Here is a 23,772-nt window from a genome sequence, read left to right as displayed (position 1 = left end):
GAGCTTACCACCCAAAAAAAGTCCAGGTCCAGACGGGTTCACAGCCGAATTCAACCAGACATACAAAGAGGAGCTGGTACCATTCCTTCTGAAACTACTCCAAACAATACAAAAAGAGGAAATTCTTCTCAAGTCATTTTATGAGACCAACATCATCCTGATTCCAAAACCCGGCAGAGACTCAACAAGAAAAGAAAACTTCAGGCCAATATCCATGATGAACATAGACGCAAAAATCTTTAATAAAATACTGGCAAGCCGACTGCAACAGCACATCAAAAAGCTTATCCACCATGATTAAGTAGGCTTCATCCCTGGGATGCAAGGCTGGTTCAACATATGCAAGTCTATAAACATAATTCACCACATAAACAGAACCAAAGACAAAAGCCCCATGATTATCTCAATTGATGCAGAGAAGGCCTTTGACAAAATTCCAAAGCCCTTTATGCTAAAAACCCTCAATAAGCTAGGTATTGACAGAACGTATCTCAAAATAATAAAAGCTATTTACAACAAACCAACAGCCAATATCATATTGAATGGGCAAAAACTGGAAGCATTCCCCTTGAAATCTGGCACCAGACAAGGATGCCCTCTCTCACAACTCCTATTCAATATAGTACTAGAAGTTCTAGCCACAGCAATCAGGCAAGAAAAAGAAATAAAGGGTATTCAAATAGGAAAGGAGGAAGTCAAATTGTCTCCATTTGCAGACGACATGATTGTATATCTAGAAGACCCCATCGTCTCAGCCCAAAATCTCCTGAAACCGATAAGCAACTTCAGCAAAGTCTCAGGATACAAAATCAATGTGCAAAAATCACATGCATTCCTATACACCAATAACAGACTTAAAGAGAGCCAAATCAAGAACGAACTTCCATTTACAATTGCCACAAAGAGAATAAAATACCTAGGAATACAACTAACAAGGAATGTAAAGGACCTCTTCAAGGACAACTACAAGCCACTGCTCAATGAAATAAGAGAGGACACAAACAGATGGAGAAACGTTCCATGTACATGGTTAGGAAGAATCAATATCGTGAAAATGGCCATACTGCCCAAAGTAATTTACTGATTCAGTGCTATCCCCATCAAGCTACCAATGACCTTCTTCACATAACTGGAAAAAACCACCTTGAACTTCATATGGAACCAAAAGAGAGCCCGCATAGCCAAGTCAATTCTAAGCAAAAAGAACAAAGCGGGAGGCATCACACTACTGGACTTCAAACTATACTACAAGGCTACAGTAATCAAAACAGCATGGTACTGGAACGAAAGCAAGACATATAGACCAATGGAACAGAACAGAGGTCTCGGAGGCAACACAACAGATCTACAACCATCTGATCTTTGACAAACCACACAAAAACAAGCAATGGGGAAAGGATTCCCTGTTTAATAAATGGTGTTGGGAAAACTGGCTAGCCATGTGCAGAAAGCAGAAACTGGACCCCTTCCTGACACTGTACACTAAAATTAACTGCAGTTGGATTAAAGACTTAAACATAAGACCTAACACCATAAAAACCCTAGAAGAAAATCTAGGCAAAACCATTTAGGACACAGGCGTAGGCAAGGACTTCATGACCAAAACACCAAAAGCATTGGCAACAAAAGCCAAAATAGACAAATGGGACCTAATCAAACTCCACAGCTTCTGCACAGCAAAAGAAACAGTCATTAGAGTGAATCGGCAACCAACAGAATGGGAAAAATTTTTGCAGTTTACCCATCTGACAAAGGGCTGACATCCAGAATTTACAAAGAACTAAAACAGATTTACAAGAAAAAAACAAACAAGCCCATTCAAAATTGGGCAAAGGATATGAACAGATACTTTACAAAAGAAGACATACATGAGGCCAACAAACATATGAAAAAATGCTCATCATCACTGGTCATCAGGGAAATGCAAATCAAAACAACATTGAGATACCATCTCACGCTAGTTAGAATGGCAATCATTAAAATATCTGGAGACAACAGATGCTGGAGAGGATGTGGAGAAATAGGAACACTTTTACACTGTTTTTGGGAGTGTAAATTAGTTCAACCATTGTGGAAGACAGTGTGGCGATTCCTCAAGGACCTAGAAATAGAAATTCCATTTGACTCAGCAATCCCATTACTTGGTATATATCCAAAGGATTATAAATCGTTCTACTATAAGGACACGTGCACACAAATGTTCATTGCAGCACTGTTTACAATAGCAAAGACCTGGAACCAACCAAAATGCCCATCGATGATAGACTGGACAGGGAAAATGTGGCACATATACACCATGGAATATTATGCATCCATCAAAAATGATGAGTTTGTGTCCTTTGTAGGGACATGGATGAACCTGGAAACCATCATTCTCAGCAAACTGACAGAAGAGCAGAAGATCAAACACCGCATGTTCTCACTCATAGGCGGGTGTTGAACAATGAGAACATATGGACACAGGGACAGGAGCACTACACACTGGGGTCAGTTGGGGGGAAATAGGGGAGGGACGGTGCGGGGTGGGTAGTTGGGGAGAGAGAGCAAGGGGAGAGATGCCAGATGTAGGTGATGGGGAGGAAGGCAGCAAATCACACTGCCACGTGTGTACCTATGCAACAATCTTGCATGTTCTTCACATGTACCCCAAAACCTAAAATGCGATAAAATAAATAAATGGAAAAAAACAAGAATTCTGGGAAGCAATGTAACAAAATGAGTCATTTTTTGAAATTGGTAACCAAAACCCAAGGATATTCCTTAACTGAATTTGGCATAACCTGACGGTTGATCGTAAAGGCCAATGTGAGTTGAGTCTACATAAGCAAAGAGAATATATAACAAACAAGAGTTAAATAAGATGCTTTCAATAGGAATGAATGAATCCACCATAAGCCGCCATTACTGCAAGGTAAACCTAATAGCAGTCAGGTTGAAAATTAAAATACTTTTAAAAATGAAAAAGAAATCCCAAACTATTCTTTCGAAATCTTTCTTTCCAGCAAAACATCAACATCACCTACCCCATGTATTAAAAGCACACATACTTACACTGAGATTTTAAAAGGACCCCCAGTCTAATTTGATTAATATTTAAAACAATTTATTCACTGTTCCCAATAGTGACAGAAGTTTCCAGTTTCCTGGAGGGTCAGGAACATTTGGAAACTAGATGATGAATTAACTGGCATGTGTCTGCTCCAAGCCCTACGAGTGCCAATAGAAGAATCCGTCCGCTGGTCAGCTCTCGAACATCTATGACCAAGAATGTATGCCCTTGTGCCTGGAGGGCATCCATACTAGCCTATATAGTCATAGCAGGGGTGAGTTTGCTACCCCATGGTCATCATATGGGCTTAGAGAAATAGAACTTATATGAATCATCAAATACAATCACCAAGTTGCTCAAACCCCTTGAGTTACAACTGGTTCTGTGAAGTGATTCTGTTAACCATCTACCCTGAATGCCAAACTCCAATGAGGCATAACCATGCAATGAGGCATAACCATGCAATGGTATCCCAGTGGTAGAGACATTAAGTGTTTCCATTACTAGTGATAAGTTACACAGTTTTGTTAGGAAAGAAGGGGCAGACAAGACCCACCCACTTTTACATCTAATGTGACTTGTATGAGGAGAGAAGAAAGCCAATGCCAACAAGCCCCCAAATGTAACTTGGCCTGTGTATGTAGTCAGGCAGGAGAGCAAGAGCTCTTTTTCAAGACTGTGCCTCTCAGCAGCACACCTGATTGACAGCCACTGAAAATGCTTAAAAGGCTCAGGGTGAGAAGAGATGGACAGCGATGGGGGATGGGAAACTAGACTCACCCACTGTCTTCAGGCAGCAGATAGCTCGTTAAAGCTACTGGAAAAAACTCACCGGGTGCAGTCTGTCCCGCTGCGTTTACCAAAAACGAGTATAGCCAAGAACTGGGAGACCCACGCCCTTTGTGGAGGAATATAATTCTCCTAATTAGATTTCATGACACACCTCCAAAGTAGCTGAACAGCTAGGAACACCAAACACGCTTTTCAAAGAGTCAAAGTTAATTAACTTTTCCCCTGAAAATGTCATAGGGAATAAAGGAAGTCTTCCAAAATCAAACTTGGACGATTCTGGTAGATATGCAAGACAAACGTTCGTGTCAAACACCTGTATTTATAACTTCATTGTAATTTTTTCTCCAAAAAACAAAATGGTAAAGTCACCTTTACATTTGTATAAAATTTTCTTCATCACTAAGTGATAAAAAAGGACACAAACACAAAGTAGACGTTTCCAACATCATCTGCTCCCTGCTGAGATGGTTGTAAGATGCCTTGCAAAGCTTAAATGTTACGTCAAAAAGCCCTCCAAGACGAGGGCGAGGCTTTGCGCTTTATAGATTCCAGGGGTCCAACAGCGGGAGAAGCTGCTCTCAGACTCAGCTCCTTGCCAGGAAGATTGATTTCACCAGCCTTCTCCAGCTTCCCATGACTGTGGCCACTGCGCGCTGCGCCCAGAGGCGTCCCAGAGCGGGACTCCGAGACAGATGGCTTTGTGAGCGCCAATCTCTGTAGCCTTAGGGCTGAAGCTGGGCTCGGCGCCTACCCCCTGCCCGGCCTCACTCACCCTTCCTCCTAGAGCACGTTTCCACACGTGCTCAGGACCCCTTCCACGGCGAGGACTCCTCCCCCTCCACTTTTTTAGTAGGTCTCCACCTCCAGCTCATTCATTGGCAGCCACTGCTTTTAGACTGAGTCTCCTATCTATCCTTTCTTTTTAAAAACAAAAACAGCCGGGGGAGGGGCAGTGGGGGCGCGGGGAGGAAAGGCAGGAGATTTAACTCCAACTTCAGAGCAACCGTGCCGGGCTGCCCATCTGACACCAGTGGGTGGGGTGCAATCTGACACTTCCCTTCCTTTCCAGAAACGTGAGTGGAGCTGGCGCGACCCTTGATCTGGGGGTGGGAAGAGCGGGTAGAAGGTCCGCACTTCCGTCCTCACGACTTTCTCCCCAGGAGACCCAGTATCAGTGGCAAGCTGCCTTCTCTCCGCGCCGCTGGCAGGTTTGGCGCCTGGAAAACTCTTCACGTTCTGCTTTCTCCTCTCCTGGCTCCGCCCCAATTCCAGCCCCGGCATTCCTCTAGCCCTACCCGTCCCGGCCGCCCCTTTCCCGCTGCCTCTAGCGCTAGCGTGCGGGGCATCTCCGCGTCTGCCCTGGGCCCAAGGCTGGGCTGCGAAGATCATGTTCCTCTCCGGCGGAACACGCGCACTCGGTCTTGGGGCTCTCTCCTGAGCTCCCTCCTCCACCGAGAGCGCTGAGCGCAGCCGGGAATTCTCTTCCACCGTGGGCACGCAGCCTTTGGAGGTCCTGGGCGCAGCACACTCGGTGTCGTCACACCGCAGTAAGACTGAGACCCCGCAGGAACCTGGAGCTTGAAACCACCTTTGAGCCTCTCCAGTCGGAAGAGTGCGCGCAGCAGCCCAGCAGAGGCCAGGCGCGTAACCTCGGGCGCCGGGGCAAGGAGAGGGTGCTTGGTTCAGGAGCCTGAGGAAGTTCTCGCGGCGCCTGGAGCGCGGTGGACGCGCCTGGGGCGCACTCCCAGGCAGCCTCCTCCCTGGCCCTCGGGACTGTCCTCGGGCAGCAAGGAGGAGCTTGCTGGAGACTTAGAGGCTGTCCGGAGCCAGAAAGCAGGAGCGCCGCGTCTTTTGCCTCAGCTGGGAAGGGGGAGTGGCGCTGGCAGGCTGGAGTTGCGAACCCAGCGAGCGCCTGACCTTCCTCCCCTTCTTCCTGACCCTCTTCGCGCCTTGGGCTCCAGAGGAAGGTTGTAGCGGCTGCAGGAGGCCCCCAGACCCACTTTCCTAGAAGGTTGGTGATGGATCTGCTGCTTCTGCCCCCGCCGGGGCATATGGAACGCGCCGGCGGCGCTTGAGCCAGGCTTTGCTCTCCACCGCCCTGGACAAACCCCCACGGCCAGCCCCGCCTGACAGCTTTGCCTGAGTCCCTTTGCGTTCCGGACCCAAAGCCACCAGCGTCCTTCTCAGGGAGAAGGTGGTCCTCAGGCGCAGCCCCGCCGCGATGTCCGGGCAGAGCCTGCTACACAGCGTCTTCTCTTGCTCCTCGCCTGCCTCAAGTAGTGCGGCCTCGGCCAAGGGCTTTTCTAAGAGGAAGCTGCGCCAGACCCGCAGCCTGGACCCAGCCCTGATCGGCGGCTGCGGCGGTGGCGAGACGGGCGCGGAGGGCGGTGCGCGAGGGGCCACGGCGGGCCGCCTCTACTCCCCATCACTCCCAACCGAGGGTCTCGGCCCTCGCTTGGCGTCCTCTCCCCGGGGTCCGCCCCCCAGGGCCACCCGGCTACCGCCTCCTGGACCCCTTTGCTCGTCCTTCTCCACACCCAGCACCCCTCAGGAGAAGTCACCATCCGGCAGCTTCCACTTTGACTATGAGGTTCCCCTGGGTCGCGGCGGCTTCAAGAAGAGCATGGCATGGGACCTGCCTTCTGTCCTGGCCGGGCCAGCCAGTAGCCGAAGCGCTTCGAGCATCCTCTGTTCCTCCGGGGGAGGCCCCAATGGCATCTTCACTTCTCCTAGGAGGTGGCTACAGCAGAGGAAGTTCCAGTCCCCACCTGACAGTCGAGGCCACCCCTATGTCGTGTGGAAGTCTGAGGTAAGGACCGGTGCTGCGCGTCCCAGGGCCCAAGGCTGGGCATCCCAGGCAGTTCCAGGGGACCGCCTTTAATTCCATTCCATTTACAGAGCGAGGCACCCACTAAGGGGTTTCCCTCTTCTACTTGCTAAATGGTGCCTAGAAATGGGACGTCCCTAGTGGCCACCTGCGTGTGTGTCTTGCAGGACTTGTTGGCTCCACTTTGGAGCAGTCGTGGGAGCTGGAAAAGTAGATGGTGTTCTGGTTTCCTGTTTGTGCTGCAGGCAATTTCAAAGGGTCACCTTATCCCTTCACCCAATGTTGATATTTTTCCAAACTCAAAGGATCTATTGCTAAGTTGTTTGTAAAGACTGGATGAAGTGTATTTTGAAATATGTTTGCCATGTTGTTCTATAGAGAATTCAGAAACATTATTTTGGAGGGTGTCGTTGATTGTATGAGTGTGTGTGTGTGTGTTTGGGTGGCAGAGAGGATGAGACTTCTCTAGTTTTCACCTTTTCTTTCCCTAAAGGTGCAATTCCAGAAATCTATGGTACTGAGTAGTAGTTTAACCTATGAGAAGAGGAAGAAAATCACTGTGTAGGGGTGTGAAAGATCATGGAAATATGCTGATGCCTAAATTGCATTAAGAACAAGTAGTAGTTTTGTGAAGAATCAACAATACATAGGGAATTCAGAGGGAGCTGTCTGATACCTTTAAAATGTTTGCTGTCCAGTTAGGAAGAATGGTAAATTGAGTTATTGGGAAACTGTCACTGATGGCCACTTTGAAAACAGCACACTTTCAGAGAATAAATAGTAGTTGCTTTAAAAATGAACAGGCCCTATCCCTTTCACTCCACAAACTCTATAGATTTGCCTTGGATCTGTTTCCATAAAGGAAGGGAGATTCCATTAGTTGTAATTTAATATTTTAAAGTACAGTTAGCATTACAGAAATGAAATGAAATACCATGTAATTGCTGGAGATTTAGGCTAAATACACAACCAACAAAAACTGTTTGAAAATAGCATATGAGATCATACACAGCTGTGTTAATGTGAGATAACTTTGGCTTTAATAGGCTGTCTGAGAGAAATAAGCATCATTTATCAGAATTATTAGCATCACATATTATTAATGTTAGTTACGGTGTCAAAGTAACTGATGCTGTTAGGTGTTGGGGTGCAGATTACAAAAAACTAACAAATATTGCCAAGTCTTCTGCCCATTTTTTTGAGAAAGATAGGCAGTAGAAAGGAAAGTCGAGGCAGAGGGCAAGATGTTACCTGCAAACCAGGGAACTCAAGATTAGAAAGAGGATCAAAAATTGAAATGTTGAATTTCTGTTGGTCTTTAAGAGGGGCTGGATTCCCGCTGTATTTCAGAAGCACACATTATCAGATTAATCTGTAGGAGTTGAGAGAAAGAAATGCAAAAGCAAGCCAACATTTTGGATTAGCTAGCCACTAACATTTGTGCTTAAAACCAATTGCATCACTAATAACGTTCCTGCTTTACTTAGCAACCATATACATATTTGCAATATAGTATACAGATGCTGCTAATTGCTATTATCCTCAAAAGGCATTTGGCTGTAGATGATTTCACTTGTTGCAAATTATATTCTTATCCATTAGCATCTCAATTAATGGACAAGGATCTGAACTGCAGCAATACTGGGCGGCTTCTCTTCCATACAGTGGGCAATCTGCACAAGACTCGTCTACCATGTTTTTCACCTTTTTGCGATGATTAAAAGTAAGGATGTAGCCATCTAGCAAAAGAACAAAATTTTCTCATAGAATGTGTGTGTGTGTGTGTTTGGTGGGAAGGGGGTGGAAATCCCTTTATGCTTGAGGCAGACATGGAGTGATTGGATAGAACTCTAGTGTGTAGATCCAACCCTGGTTTTGTTTAATAAAGGCCAAGATATCCTAACATAAGCCCTGGATCTCTCATTTAATGGCCTGGATTACCTTTCAAAGGTTTAACGCCCTGGAATCCTCTCAAAAACCAAGAAAATGCATCTTATTGGGCACTGCCTGTCCTTTTCACTTGCAGGCAAGCTGGGTCTTTGGTCCTTAAAGGAGAATCCTTACTAATGATGTCAAATGTCAGCAAATGAGCGTCTTGCAAGGCTGCTTAGAGGCCCTGGAGGGAATATCTGGTTCATATAGATTTGGTTCTTAAACTTTTCTGGTTGCTCTGGCTCAGGGTTTCTCAGCCTTGCACTATTGACACTTGAAGCTGAATGATTCTTTGCTATGCGGCTGTCCTGGGTTTTCAGGGTATTTAGCAGCATCCCTAGCCTCCTCCCACTAGATGCTAGTGGTGTTCCTCCAGACCAGCGTGACAACGAACAATGTCTCTAAACACTGCCCAGTATCCTCTGGGGGTCAAAATCGCCCTAGTTGAGAACTGCTGTGTTATTAAGGTTGAACATAGTACCCCATGCTGGCCATCAAGAGAGTGCTCACAAAAGTGTTTACAGCTGGCCTAAAGTTTGCCTGGGATCTTCATTTGATTCCAAAACCACGAGGATCCCTCTGGAGTCATGTACCCTTTACAGTCTGTTCAAATTTTGTTTCTCTTTGATTGAATCCATAGGAAATCCTAAGAATTCACCTTCAGGTTTAGCCATTGATGGATCTCACTCATTTCCACTTTGTTCTTTCAGAATATTGTCTGCTTTAACCTAAATTGTTCATACAACAGCCCCTGCGCCCACGACGCTCACAAATGCCTGCAGCTGTGAGCACAGTACTTATTCTCCAAGGAGCCCGTGGGCATCACAACTGCAGAGAGTGAAGGCGTATGGAATGTTTCCCAAGTGAAGTTTGGTGTGCCTGCAGCGAAGGATGTATCTTGCTGTGTGTAGGATAATAGTGTTCAACATGTAGGATAGAGGTAATTACTAAAAGTCTCACTGTGCTCTTCTCATGAGTTTGGACTCTATGTTGATTCTTAACCTGGAGGTGACTTTGTCCCCAGGGCATATTTGGCAATGTCTGAGGACATTTTGGGATGTCACAAATGGAGGTGGTAGTGTATTAATTTCCTATCACTGCTGTAATGACCACAAACTTAATGGCTTAAAGCAGCACAGATTTACTGTCTTACAGTTCTGGACCTCAGAAATCCCATCAGGTTTCACCAGACTAACTTCAAGGTGTTGGCCTGTGTTCCTTCTGAAGGCTCTAGAATCTGTTGTTCCTTTTCTAGTGGCCCCCTTCTTCATTTTCAAAGCCATCCATGTTGCATCTTATCGACCCTTCTTGTGTGGTCATTTCTCTCACTGACTCTTTTCAGGACTCTTGAGATTGGTCTCACCTGGATAATCCAGGATAATCTCATTATTTTAAAATTGGCTGATTAGTGACCTTTAATTCCACCTGAAACCTTAATTCCCCTTTGCTATGATGTATTCACATGTTTCAGGGATTGGGGCATGGGCATTTTTGTTGGGACATTATTCTGCCTACCACAGGGGAGTTCCTACTGGCATCTAGCAGGGAGGCTAGGGTTGCTTCTAAATACCGTACAGTGTACAGCCCCACAAAGAATAATCATCTGGCAGTTAATGTTAAGAGTGTTAAGACTGAGAAACCCTGCTGTAGAGAGTGGGGGAGATTGGTGATTTTTAAGCATGAGGGTATAGCATGATCAGATGTGTTTTAGAGCTAAATTGGTGTCTGGGGGAGCATGGATTGGAAGCATGAAAGAAGTAGAGGACAGACCCTCAGAGGAGATGGGCATGGGGAAATCATGCCAAGAATCCTGTAAACCATTGGTAGTTGGCATATAAACATAATAGTTTTATATTTCCCACATCTCCATGTTAGCAAATTGTTCTCTTGCACTGTTGATCTCCTGGAAAGCAGAACTGTTACTCATCTTTGAATTCTTAAAATCCGGCCCCTATACTCTGGGGGTTTTAGAGAGATCATCATAAAGACCAGTAGTTCTCACCCAGGAGAAAGTTTGTACCCTAATGTATATTTGGCAATGCCTGGCATCATTTTTGATTGCCACAACTGGAGCAGGAGTGTGCTACTGGCATCTAGTGGGTATAGGGTGAGGGTACTGAAAACACCCCAAAACAACCACAAACAAATACTTATCTTGCATAAAATGTCAGTAGTGCTGAGGTTGAGACGCCCTGTATACAAGACACTGAATTCTAGGTTTTGCTTTTCAGTACCATTTTTTCTCATGCTTGTGGCTTTACTCTTGGTCATTTGCTTCTTCTTACCTAGTATATGTCAACCAAGGCTTTGAAATTGGAAAAAATGACTTTCAAAAGGTATTGAGCGTATGAAAAAAATATGCAATGTCTAAATATATCTATTGGGAAGAATTGAATGGTAAATATATAATGATGGAGACTGGAATTAAATTTTAAAATGCAGCAGAGAGGAATATTGTGTTTAAAAATAGAGGCTCACTCATGTCACCAAAGAGAAAGTAATTAGAATAAGACAGCTTCAAAAATAAATTGACAGAGTGTTTTGCGAGGATTTTTGTGTGAAATCGGTATAATGCTTTACGGTTTTTAAGTTAGAAAAAAAGTTATTCAACTTTCACACACACAGTCTCTCAGACTAACTCTGCTAGAATTCCTTCGGAAGGCAATTTTAAATTTAGAGAATACTCTGAAGATCGCTTCTCAGATGCCTTAGAATTGAGTTTTCACCAGCATTTTGGGATCTGAGGGTTGGAAAGAGCAAAGTTTAGACTCAGAAAGAACCTTGGGTAGTATCTAGCTCCAAACTGCTTATTTTACAGTTGAAGAAAGGGACTGTAAAGCTTATGCCACTCAAACTCAGGCAAAGAGCCAAGGGCAGAACCACCCTGAAATTCTTCTTGACTCTATATAAACTGCCAAGCTTCTGGAAAACATAAGTGGCCATGACTACTTTTATTCTCTGGTGAGCGCCTTAAACCTTGGCAATCTCTTTTCTATCCCCTCTACTTACTGAAACCATTCTCTTAAAGTTCCCTAAGTTCCAAGAATCTTCTTAGGCTCCTTTGGCTAGACTTCTGGGCAAAACTGAGAGCATCATCTCCCCTCCCTCCTCGTCCTATCCCCATCACACACAGATAATCTCAATTTTCTGCTTACCTTTCTTGCTACTCTTCTGTCTCCAGGAATTGCCTTTGGACATCCCTACAGTTCTGTGATTTTCCTTCAGGTCATTGTCCCTCGATTGTCCCATTTACTTTTGTGACTTCAACCGTCATCCCTCTAGGGGAGACTCCTCACTCTGTGCCTAGCCAGAATCTTGTAGTTGAGCTCCCAATATATATTTTCTGATTTCTTCCTAGATATCTGCTCATCATGCCCAATGGGCTCAAATTCTACATGTCTGAAACAGGACAAATCAGCTCCCCTTTCCTCTGAACATGTTTCATTTTATGTGTTCCTTATTTTGGTTGGTATCACCATTTTTCTGCTTGCCTAGGTTTACCAGACCAGAATGCCTTTACTCCTCCCCCTTTTGTTTCCTCTTCTCTTCTTCCATAAGTTTTCAAATCCTGTAGTGTGTACTTCCCATTTGCTCCATTCTAAACAGGATTTGAAGTAGAATGTGTCTGAGTTCTTACATCCCTCTCCAACTGTTCACTCACAATGTCACTGCCTAGTTTGGGTCCTCATTTGCTGTGACCCCTTTCTTAGTCACCCTGCCTTCAGTTTCTCCCTGTTGCCATCTTGATGTTAACCTCAGATGACACAATTGTAATCATGTTAATCCCTGATTGAAAACATTTGATGGGTCTCAGAGTGTACAGAATAAAATCCGAATTACTTAGCTAGTCATTTCAATGCCTCTTACAACATAATCTCAGCCTGCCTTCTCCCAGGAAATCTAGTCCAGCAAAGCCAAGTTGGCCACTCACCCGGTTAGTCATCAAATATTTATTGCATGCCAGCATGCAATGGACACTAGAAATGTATGTGAAGCAAACAGGGATGGCTCTGCAAGGTGGTTCCAGTTTATGAAAGCAATACCTTCAAATCAATTAATCTCTATAGTTTTTCAGAGTGTTGTGGCATTATGATGAGAGAACTGTGGTAGACAGAACAATGTTCCCCAAAGATGTTCATGTCCTAATCTCTAGAACCTGTAAATATGCCACTGTACATGGCAAAAGGGATTTTGCAGATGCGAGATTATCATAGACTGTCTGGGTGTGGCCAATGTAATCACAAGGATCCTTAGAAGTGGGAGGCAGTAGGGTCAGAGTCAGATAAGGAGATGTGAGGATGAAAGTAGGGAGAAACAGAAAGAGAGAGAGAGGAAGTGGGGAGGGGGAGGGCGATGAGAGAGATTTTGAAGATGCTACACTTCTGGCTTTGAAGATGGAGGAAGCAGCCATAGCCCTTGGTTGTACCAGGCCCCATAAGCTGGAAAAGGCAAAGAAATGGATTCTTAGAACGTGTAGGAGGAATATAGATCTACTGACATCTTGATCCTAGCTCAGTGAGACTTTTAACCTTGAGGATTGTAGGAGAACATGTGAGTTGTTTTATGTTACAAAATTTGCGGTAATTTTGAGCAGTGATAGGAAACTGATACAAGGACTAAACAGGTGTGGGATGTCTCAGCTGAAAGCACTGGATGAGGAGGCATTTGCCAAACAAAAAGGGCACAGCCCTCCTGCAGGAAGGAACGGCCTGTACTAAAGAGGGAACATAGCAGGCTTCAAGAGTTTAGAGAAATCCACCTAGAATGCATTATGGGAGTGGGAAGATGGTGAAGAATAAGTTTTGCTGGACTTTGAGCTTAATGATATGGATTTCACCATTTAATGTAAAGGTTCCCCACACAGATTTTGTTTCCTCTCCTTCTCACTTTACTTTTGATAGCTTGGTCCCATATCTACCTGAGAAGGCTCCATCTGTACTTTATGGCTCAGCCAGATGCCTCCAAATAAATGAGCTTGACTTTGGTACATGTCATGACACATTCAGGGTTTGCAAGAACAGAAACTCATGTTTTCATAGTGAGATTCACATTCTTCCAATCTGTTGCTTTAATAAGAAAAAGTGGACTCTCGCGTGGTCCCGTGCTGTCGGTGTCGGGAGCGGGAAGCATGGGCGACAGGTGGGAGCTGGGGGCCGCGGCGGGCGGTTCTCTGCTGCTGTGCGCCGCGCTGCTGGCGGCGGGTTGCGCCCTGGGCCTGCTCCTGGGCCGCGGGCGGGGGGCGGCGGACCGCTGGGCGCTGGTCTGGCTCTGCTACGACGCGCTGGTGCACTTCGTGCTGGAAGGCCCTTTTGTCTACTTGTCTTTAGTAGGAAACGTTGCAAATTCCGATGGCTTGATAGCTTCTTTATGGAAGGAATATGGCAGAGCTGATGCGAGATGGCTTTATTTCGATCCAACCATTGTGTCTGTGGAAATTCTGACTGTCGCCCTGGATGGGTCTCTGGCGTTGTTCCTCATTTATGCCATAGTCAAAGAGAAATATTACCGGCATTTCCTGCAGATCACCCTGTGTGTGTGTGAGCTGTACGGCTGCTGGATGACCTTCCTCCCAGAGTGGCTCACCAGGAGCCCCAACCTCAACACCAGCAACTGGCTCTACTGTTGGGTTTACCTGTCTTTTTTTAATGGTGTGTGGGTTCTGATCCCAGGACTGCTACTTTGGCAGTCACGGGTAGAACTCAACAAAATGCATCAGAAAGAAACCAGTTCAGTGAAAAAGTTTCAGTGAATTTTCAAAACCATAAACACTATGCTCTGACTTTTTGAGCCAGAATGAATCAAATGTTTTTGTTTGCCCAAAATGTAATACATTCCAGTCTACGCTTTCTTTTTGTATTTTTGCTCCTGAACAACCTGTTTCAAAGGTTTTAAGGCGACCCGTTTTCATTGTGGTGGTGGTGTCCAATTAAATGGGGAGATGGGGAAAAGAGAACAAGTCAAACTTACAATAATAACACACTTAATTATACATTTTATGTCTGGCATTAATTGTTCCACAATAGTAAAACCAATTGTCTTAGGAAAAAAAAAAAAAAAAAAAAAAAGAAAAAGTGTGTTTCATATCAACATCTGGTAATGACTGAGGGAGTCTGCATGCAGATAGCAGTTCTCCCAGATTCCTATCCCTTTGGGGCATGACATCTTGTTCTAAAATTTACTGCATCCTCTCTGAGCCATTACTTAGATAAAGAGAGTGAGACTGTGATTGCAGCTATGTTACAATATGGCAGAAAAACCCTTGGAATGTAATGTGTGAAAAAATGAAATTAGTTGTTGTGTTATCTGGTAAAGAATGAGGTTTTCATTAGCTATTGGGAAATGTGAATCAAAGCCACAATGAAGCATCATTTATACACACTAAGATGGCCATAATAAAGATAGAGAATAACAAGTGTTGACAAGATGTGGAAAAATTGTAGCTCTCATATATTGCTGATGAGAATGTAACATGACACAGCAGCTTTGGGAAACAGTTTGGCAATTCCTCAAAAAGTTAAACAGTTATTCCATAGCTCAGCAATTCCATTTCTGGGTATATACCTAAGAGAAATGAAAATGTATGTCCACACCAAAACTTGTATATGGATGTTATAGCAGCATTATTCAAAATAGCCAAATGGTGGAAACAATCAAATATTAATCAATGAATGGATGAATGATTAAACAAAATGTGATCAATGAAAAATTAACAATAAAAAGGAATGAAGTACTGATGAATGCTATGCCTTGGATGACTTTTGAAAACATTATGCTAAGTGAAAGAAGCTGGTCACAAGGGTCCACATATGGTATAATCCGATTTATATGAAATGCCTAGAATAGGCAAATGCATAGAGACAAAAAGATTACTTGTCAGAGGCTGGTAGCGAGGGATATGGAGTGACAGCTAATGGATACAAGGTTTCTTCTTAAGATAACGAAAATGTTCTGGAATTAGATACAGGTGATGGCTGCACAATCTTGTGACTATACTAAACAATCACTGAATTGTACACTTTAAAAGAGTAAATTATATGGTCTGTGAATTTTACCGAAAAAAAATGATATCTATAACTTTCAGAAAATATACTAAATATTGTTGCCACATCTTGTTTTCAATAAAACATAAACATAAATGTAGAAGAGCAGTTATGTAGTCAGTTGAAGCTCCATGTATTCAACATGAAGCGAGGGAGGTAGTACCAGCTTCTGGCAGATTCAACAGAAGAGTAAGCAGTCAGCCGTGGAATTTTCTGAGATTGGTTACTGTGGAAATTATATGTCCTGATTATTGCACTTTGAAAGCAAGCACAGAGAAGCTATTAAAAGATTGCTTTTTCAGAAGGGGCAGAGATTTTTAAAACTGCTTAGAATCTTGCAAAATTGCCTGGCCATATCTCACCTGAACAATTAAAAAGCCAACGATTTTCAAGAGCCACTAGAAGTAACAGCAATTCTAGAAACCACCCATCAAATGATATGCTGATGGATCCAAAAGAATGCTGAGCCTAAGAAGCTATCCAACTCTTTGGAGAAATTGGAAATGAATTGAATTACATGGCCTGATGGACCAAAAAAATAACATGTTTTCATTCCTGTAGAACTGGGCAGCTCATGGAAACAGGTGAATTAACACGACCTAGAGGAGCTAACTGTGAATAAGCATTGTACAGTATCAGTTCTCAGCTTGTATTGCTGATAACTTCATCCCTCAGGGGTTTTAGAAACAGCTGGGCAAGCTGGTACTTTGAGGCCCAGATGTAGATGGAGAAGGGGAAAGAGAAGCATTGGACAACAATAACCATGCTGCCTCAGAGTTTAATATAACAAGGCCTTTACTATAGCTAATAATTTGATTCAGGGAAATCTTGGACTGGGCCACCAGACTTTCTGAGCAAAGTATAATTTTTGCTCAAATTGGAACTTCCAGGTGATTCCTTGCTCATTTATTTCACTCGAATAATCATTGATGGGTGATGATGATGATGATGATAAACAAAATAACAATTAGTATTTGTAGAATACACACCAGTTTTGTGTTCTTAGAACAACTCTGTGGGGTGATAGTATCAACCTTCATTTTATGGGTGAGGACACTGAGACTCAAATTCAGAGGTAGCCAGATTTAGCTGCAGAGAAAATGAAGTGAATCAAGTTAGCTAGGCTCTGAACCAGACTGCCTAGGTTTAAATCCCAGCTCTGTTCTGATGTTAAACAAATTATAAAGCCCCTTTTCTTCCTCAGTTTCTTCATCTATCAAGTGGGGATGACGAAAGTGCCTACCTCAAAGAGTTTTTCTGAGGATTTTATGTCATAATTACCTGGAAGGTGCCCAGCACATAGGAGTACAAGTCTAAATAACGTTAGGGATGTGGTCACACAGCTAGGAAGCAACAAAGGTAGGACTTAGGCTAAAGAATTAATTTAGTCAAAAATACTTATTGTGTGCCTATTATGTGTGCCAGGAACTTTGGTCTTTCCTCCATGGCAGCAGAAGAGGGTATAGGTGATCAACGACTCCGTGAGTAAGCCTAGATGCATCAGACAACAGCAGAAGACGAGACTTTATTTTGTAAGCTGTTAAATAAGGTATAGTTTTTATGGTAGGCATTGGAGTGACAGCAGGCCTAGTGACTTGGAACACAGGAATTTATCAGACTTGTATTGTGGATTTGGTGCAACCCAAGGAATGCCAACAGACCAAGGGGCTGCTTTCATTCCAATACATGGTAACTTCGCTGCATTTAGACACTTTTTTTTAGTAGAATATTTAGAATGTTGCAAACTGGAAAGTTCCCAGTCCAGCCTTGGTTCTTTAGCTGGTAAATGGCAGTGTGCTTCTCATTTCAAGCCAGGTATGTTTTCATTTCCGCATGCTACAGTTATTACATGAAACTCAGTTGACTGCTTTTCAAGGTGCATCTCCACAACATCTCCAGGGGAGCAAGGCAGCAGCACTAAGTTAAGACACTCCTATCTACAATCAGACCCTCTTTTTGCTCAAAATCTAAATGTAACCTCCATTAGCATTTCTAGACTTATTTTAGAATTCTTTAAGCAAATAGAATATTAGGAGGAAAAAGCCCTTGAAAGTCCTCTGTCTACCCCAAACATTCATGTCATGCTTAAATCCCATCTACAACACCTCCAGTCTATGCCTAGCTATCACCTGCAGAGACCTTCATGGTTCTGCCTTTAGATTATAATGGACATAAAAATTCTCCATGGAACTGTGTTCACAACCAGTCTCCCTGAAACTTTCATCGTGTCACAGACAAATTCTGCCTCTTTGGTTTTACAAATAATCACCAATACCATGTTATTATCGTTGCTAAGGAAGTATGGGTTGGCATAGCTTTGTTTCTGAGCATCAACACAAAAGTTTGGGTCATATTTTCTCTCTGGCAGATGAGAACTGTGAATATATCCAACTATAACTGGAAAATATTTTAAACTAAAGTTAAACTATTGCCCCCAAAGACATTTTGCAAACCACTTATAGAAACTAGGATTAGGTAGAGAATCCTTCCCCATTGCTTGTTTTGTTGGGTTTGTTAAAGGATTCACTATTCAGTAATTGGTACTGGGATAACTGGCTAGCCATATGTAGAAGATTGCAACTGGACTCTTTCCTTTCACCATGTATAAAAATTAAGGTAGATTAAAGACTTAAATGTAAAACTGAAAACTATAAACACCTTGGAGAAAAACTGAGGCAATACCATTCAGGACATAGGCATGGGCAAAGATCTTGTGACAAAGACAAAACCAGTTGCAACAAAAGCAAAAATTGACAAATGGTATTTAATTAAACTAATGAGCTTCTGCACAGCAAAAGAAACTATCGACAGAGTAAACAGATAACCTATAGAATGGGAGAAAATTTTTGCAATCTGTGCATCTGATAAAGGTCTAATATCCAGCATCTAAAAGGAACTTAAATACATTTGCAAGAAAAAAACAATGCCGTTAAAAAGTGGGTGAAGGATATGAACAGACACTTTTCAAAAGAAAGCACAAATGTGGCTAACAATCTTATGGAGAAAAGCTCTACGTCACTGATGATTAGAGAAATGCAAATCAAAGCCACAATGAGATACCATCTCATACCAGTCAGAATGGCTACTATAAAAAGTAAAAAGGAGAGATGCCAGATGTAGGTGATGGGGAGGAAGGCAGCAAATCACACTGCCACATGTGTACCTATGCAACAATCTTGCATGTTCTTCACATGTACCTCAAAACCTAAAATGCAATAAAATAAAAAAGTAAAAAAATAACAGATGCTTGTTAGGCTGTGGAGAAAAAGGAATGCTTATACACTGTTGGTGGGAGTGTAAATTAGTTGGAACACTGTGGAAGACAATGTGGTGATTCCTCAAAGACCTAAAGACAGAACTACCAACCAACCCAGCAATCCCATCACTGGGTATATACCCAAAGGAATATAAGTCTTTCTGTTATAAAGATACATGCATTTGCATGTTCATTGCAGCACCATTAACGATAGCAAAGACATGGAATCAACCTAAATCACTGTCAATGATAGACTGGATAAAGAAAATGTGGTACATATACACCATGGAATATTATGTAGCCATAAAAGAGAATGAGATCATGTCCTTTTCAGGAACATGGTTATAACTGGAGGCCATAATCCTTAGCAAAACTAACTCAGGAACAGAAAACCAAATACCACTATGTTTTCACTTATAAGTGGGAGCTAAATCATGGGAACTCATGGACACAAAGAAGGGAACAACAGACACTGGGGCCTACCAGAGATCGGAGGGTGAGAGGTATGAGGAGATCAGGAAAAATAACTACTAAGTACTAGGCTTAATACCTGGGTGATGAAATAATCTGTACAGCAAAACACCTGTGAAACAAGTTTACCTATGTAACAAACTTGCACATGTACCCCTGAACCGAAAATAAAATTTAAATTAAAAGAAACCTAGGATTAGTACTCATGGTCTCTAGATTCCTGCTGCTGATGCAGTGAATCAGGTTTCTTCATTTCATGATTTATAAGACAGCTCGAAGACAGGTGCAGTTTTCATATGCTATCAGAGTGTTACTCGGGGTATTTCAGCAAGTCCTCAACGAGGCATGTTGAATCTGACTTCTAATGTTTTAATATATTGTCAATAAATGATATTGTCAGAATGTGTCAAAATGCTGAGAAAGCAAACATGAAAGGTGATATGAAATTTATTCACAGGCTTGAAGGTCACAAAGTGTGATATGAGTCCCAAATCAGCTCCAGACACTCCAAGGTATAGCTCAGCAAATATACTGTTCTTCTGCAATGGCAATATTTTAATCTTCTAATTCATTCAATTGGAAATATATTACTTTTTCTCATGCAGCTGAAAGTGTATGGTGAAAGATAGATATAGTGTTATGGAAATGATCAAATATTTAGATTCTTGTTCAGAGTTCTTTTAGCTGAAATTAGTTATTCAGAATTACAAGTTTAAAAAAATGTGAAATAATTCATTTTCTTTGAAATATTCTGTTTTGGTACTTCCTGGGGAGAGCTGGATGCAGGAGAGTCAATGGGTCTTGATTGTCTAGTTTGCCTTTCCTCATTAAGAAATAGCCTTTTGTATAGAAAATGTTTAAAATCCTACCATGTATTTTACTCTCCTTATCAGGTTATCATTTCTAATTTATATAAAGATATGGTAGATGTTGCTTATATAAATGTTCATTGTCTGAATCTCAAACCAATCTAAAAATAAAGTTATTTTTTAAAAAGTTCATTGAATAAGAGAGTTGAGTGGTTGGGCCAGGTGCAGTGACTCATCCCCTTGAAAGCAGGCTGAGGCAGGAAGATCACTTGAGGCCAGAAGTTTGAGGCCAACCTGGGCAACATAGTGAGACCCCAGATCTACAAAGGAATTTAAAAAATCAGCTGGGCCGGGCGCAGTGGCTCACGCCTGTAATCCCAGCACTTTGGGAGGCCGAGGTGGGTGGATCACGAGGTCAAGAGATCGAGACCATCCTGGTCAACATGGTGAAACCCCGTCTCTACTAAAAATACAAAAAATCAGCTGGGCATGGTGGCGCGTGCCTGTAATCCCAGCTACTCAGGAGGCTGAGGCAGGAGAATTGCCTGAACCCAGGAGGCGGAGGTTGTGGTGAGCCGAGATCGCGCCATTGCACTCCAGCCTGGGTAACAAGAGCGAAACTCCGTCTCAAAAAAAAAAAAAAAAAAAAATCAGCTGGATGTGGTGGTGGGTGCTTATAGTCCCAGCTACTCAGAAGGCTGAGGCAAGAGGATTGCTTAGGCCCGGGAGTTCAGTGTTGCAGTGAACCATGATCATGCCATTGCACTCCAGCCTGCAACAGAGGGAGACTCTGTCTCAGAGAAAAAGAAAAAGAAAAATTTAATCTCAAAAACAAATGAGAACAAACAAAACAAACAAAAACCCAGAAACTTGAATGGTCAAGAATAATATTTGCAAAGATTCCTTCTAATTAATTAATTAAATGTTTTTATGCAATATTTTTACAATGCAGAAAGTTTATTTTTTCTTTTTATTTAAAAAGACTTCTTACAGAGTTTTAGTTCACAATCTATTCATATAATTTCTCTGTCTATATGTACATACATATAACTTTTAATAATAACTGGCTTTATAATAAAAAATGAAAGGTTGGTTATTACCACATATAATTGGAGCAATGTGGATACATTATTTTTATGAAAATACAACTTTTAAAACTTTGTGAAGAAAGTATAAGAGTGGAAAAAGCTCTGTTTCTCAGTCTGAGTTTTCCCAAAGGCAGGTTCTGGGTGAATGCATTTTATTTGGGAAGTGATCTCAGGAAGTAGTGGAGAAGAAGAATGAAATGGGAAAGGAAGGGAAGTAAAGTTGTAGCATGGAACTTGTAATTGTGGAAAAAGGGATGGTTCAGGTTCCACCGGGAATGCTGGAAAGTGTGTAGAATGCCTCTCAAGATGATCTACCCATGTTTTAATTCTATATTGCTGCATAACAAACCACCCCCAAACTTAGTGGCATGATTCTGTGGGTCAGGAATTAGAACACAGCTCAGCGGGGTAGTTATTTGGCTCTGCATGGCATCAGCTGGGTTTGCTCACTTGGCTGCTTTCAGCTGGCATCTGGGATGCCTGGAAAGTTCAAGGTGTATTCATTTATAGTGATTCTCCATGTGGCCCTTCTGTCTTCAACTGACTAGTTTGGGGTTTTTCTCTGCATGTCGGTCTCGTGGCATTTGATCAGAGTGAGTCACAGGGCCAGCCCAGATTCTAGGGCAAGGGAAAAAGAGTCTGCCCCTTGATGGAAGAAGTGAAAAAGAATTTGTGGTCTTCTTTAATCTGCCACAAGCTAAAGGATGGGAAGCTGGAGAATGTCTCCACTGGTTTTCATGTTCCATTGGTTAAGATTGCTTCTGGGGTTTTAACACACCTCATGCTTCTTACATATGATGAGGTGTGCACTAGAGATGAATCACTAGCAGCATACAAGGTCAGTCCAAGCTTGCAAAGAACTGCCCAGCATAGTTGCAGCAGTACTCAAAAACTTTAGCACAGATTCATGGGGAATAGCATTTAGAATCAGCCGCCCATAATCTTAGCTACTCAAAAACATGACTGGAGGACAATATGATCTTAGACAAGCCTGGGATCAAATCCCAGTGCCATTATTTATTAGGTGTGAATTTCAGTTTTCTCAATTTAAGGAGAATATAACAGTATACACTTTGTAGGAGATTGTGAAATGAATTGGTGGGGGTACATGTGCTATAAGGGGTCATGTAGAAGTGTTTGTTATTTATTACTATATCTAATTATTTCTCAAATGCTGCCATAGGAAGATGCATATCAATTTTATAATGCTTCGAGGGGAAGGGGGGAGGCAACAATACTATGGTAAATGTGGATAACAATTGTAAGATGCAGTTTTAGGTTTTTTAAAGTGTAGGGAAAATATGTAGTAGTTGGAGAATTATGATACAGTGTAGTTTATCCTCTACATTCATGGAAACTAAGAAATAAACTTTGGCAACAGTTTTATTACTGGGATAATCTTGTTAATATTTTTAATACTTTAGCAAAACTTATAATTGTGACATAACAGTTGTACATATTTATGTGGTACAGTGTGATATTTCAGTGCATGTATACATTGTACAATGATAAATTCGGGCTAATTACTGTGTCTACCACTTTAGACATTTATTATTTATTTGTGGAGATAGCATTCTATACCTTCTAGCTATCTTGAAATGTACACTTTATTGTTATTAGCCATAGTTACCCTACTTACTGTGCAATAGAACACCAGAACTTATTTTTCCTAACTGTAACTTTCAAATACTTTAAACTGAAATATAGAACTTACTTGGATTTTTATCAGTTTTTCCACTAATGTCCTTTTCCTCCTCCAGGATCTGATGCAGAATCTCACATTACATCAGACTGGCAAGGCTTCTTAGTCTCCTCCAATCTGTCTTTATTTGTTTTTCATAAGCTTGCCACTTTTGAAAAGTATTGGCCAGGTATTTTGAAGAATGTCCCTCAATTTCAGTTTGTCTGACATTTTGCATGATTAGAACGGGATACTGGGAAGAATACACAAAACATCATTTGAACACCAAGTGTCACTGTTTATCTATGTTAGTAAAATACAAGGTTTCTATTATTGGTGATGCTTTTCACCCAATCAGCCCTCATTCTGCTGTCCCGTCTGCCTGGTTGCATGGACATATGCTTGTTGATAAGATGCAATACTGAAGTCTGTGCTAAGGGACTGAAAAAAGCCACCTTATAACAGTGACCCCATTAGCAACCAACTGACTTCATTGGCCCTTCAGGTGGATTATCTTCTCTGTAATTTGGATTTGCCTGCCCTTTTTTTCCATTATATGGGAAGCTGTCTGGCAGGTTATTGCTTTGTCTGTCTTTATTGCCTCTCTGGGGCATCAATAGCATGTCTTTGGGTGCTGCATTTGTTAATGTGTGAGGCTGGGAGAAATCCAAGATGAAAATACTCCTTGCCATTCCCCTATCAGAAGGGAGAGGGAGAGCTAAGCTGTGAGTACATATTCATTTACATCAGCAGCATTCCTCTGTGCTCATTGGTTGCTTACTTCTCTCTTATTAAAAGCTCTAGAATAAACACACAATTCTACCAAA

The 23,772-nt window shown here is 42.3% G+C and overlaps 1 protein-coding gene and 1 pseudogene across 2 annotated transcripts in view; both read left to right on the top strand.

The window, feature by feature from the left end:
* The first annotated feature begins 5,688 nt into the window (after nucleotides 1–5,688).
* Nucleotides 5,689–23,772, top strand: part of ARHGAP6 (Rho GTPase activating protein 6) — a 539,651-nt gene continuing 521,567 nt past the window's right edge. The window contains exon 1 of the mRNA XM_032285896.1: nucleotides 5,689–6,650. Coding sequence (XP_032141787.1) covers nucleotides 6,063–6,650 — 588 coding nt within the window. The 5' untranslated portion in view covers nucleotides 5,689–6,062. The remainder of the gene's footprint in view (nucleotides 6,651–23,772) is intronic.
* Nucleotides 13,695–14,641, top strand: LOC116556646 (annotated as a pseudogene). The gene has a single exon (XR_004271107.1). The product of XR_004271107.1 is annotated as an emopamil-binding protein-like pseudogene (transcript).

Source organism: Sapajus apella, unplaced genomic scaffold, assembly GCF_009761245.1.
Source record: "Sapajus apella isolate SASKATOON/1434 unplaced genomic scaffold, GSC_monkey_1.0 scaffold17, whole genome shotgun sequence".
NCBI classification, from domain to species: domain Eukaryota; kingdom Metazoa; phylum Chordata; class Mammalia; order Primates; family Cebidae; genus Sapajus; species Sapajus apella.
The sequence above is the reverse complement of the archived record's forward strand: the minus strand, read 5'-3'. Positions and strand labels throughout refer to the sequence as shown.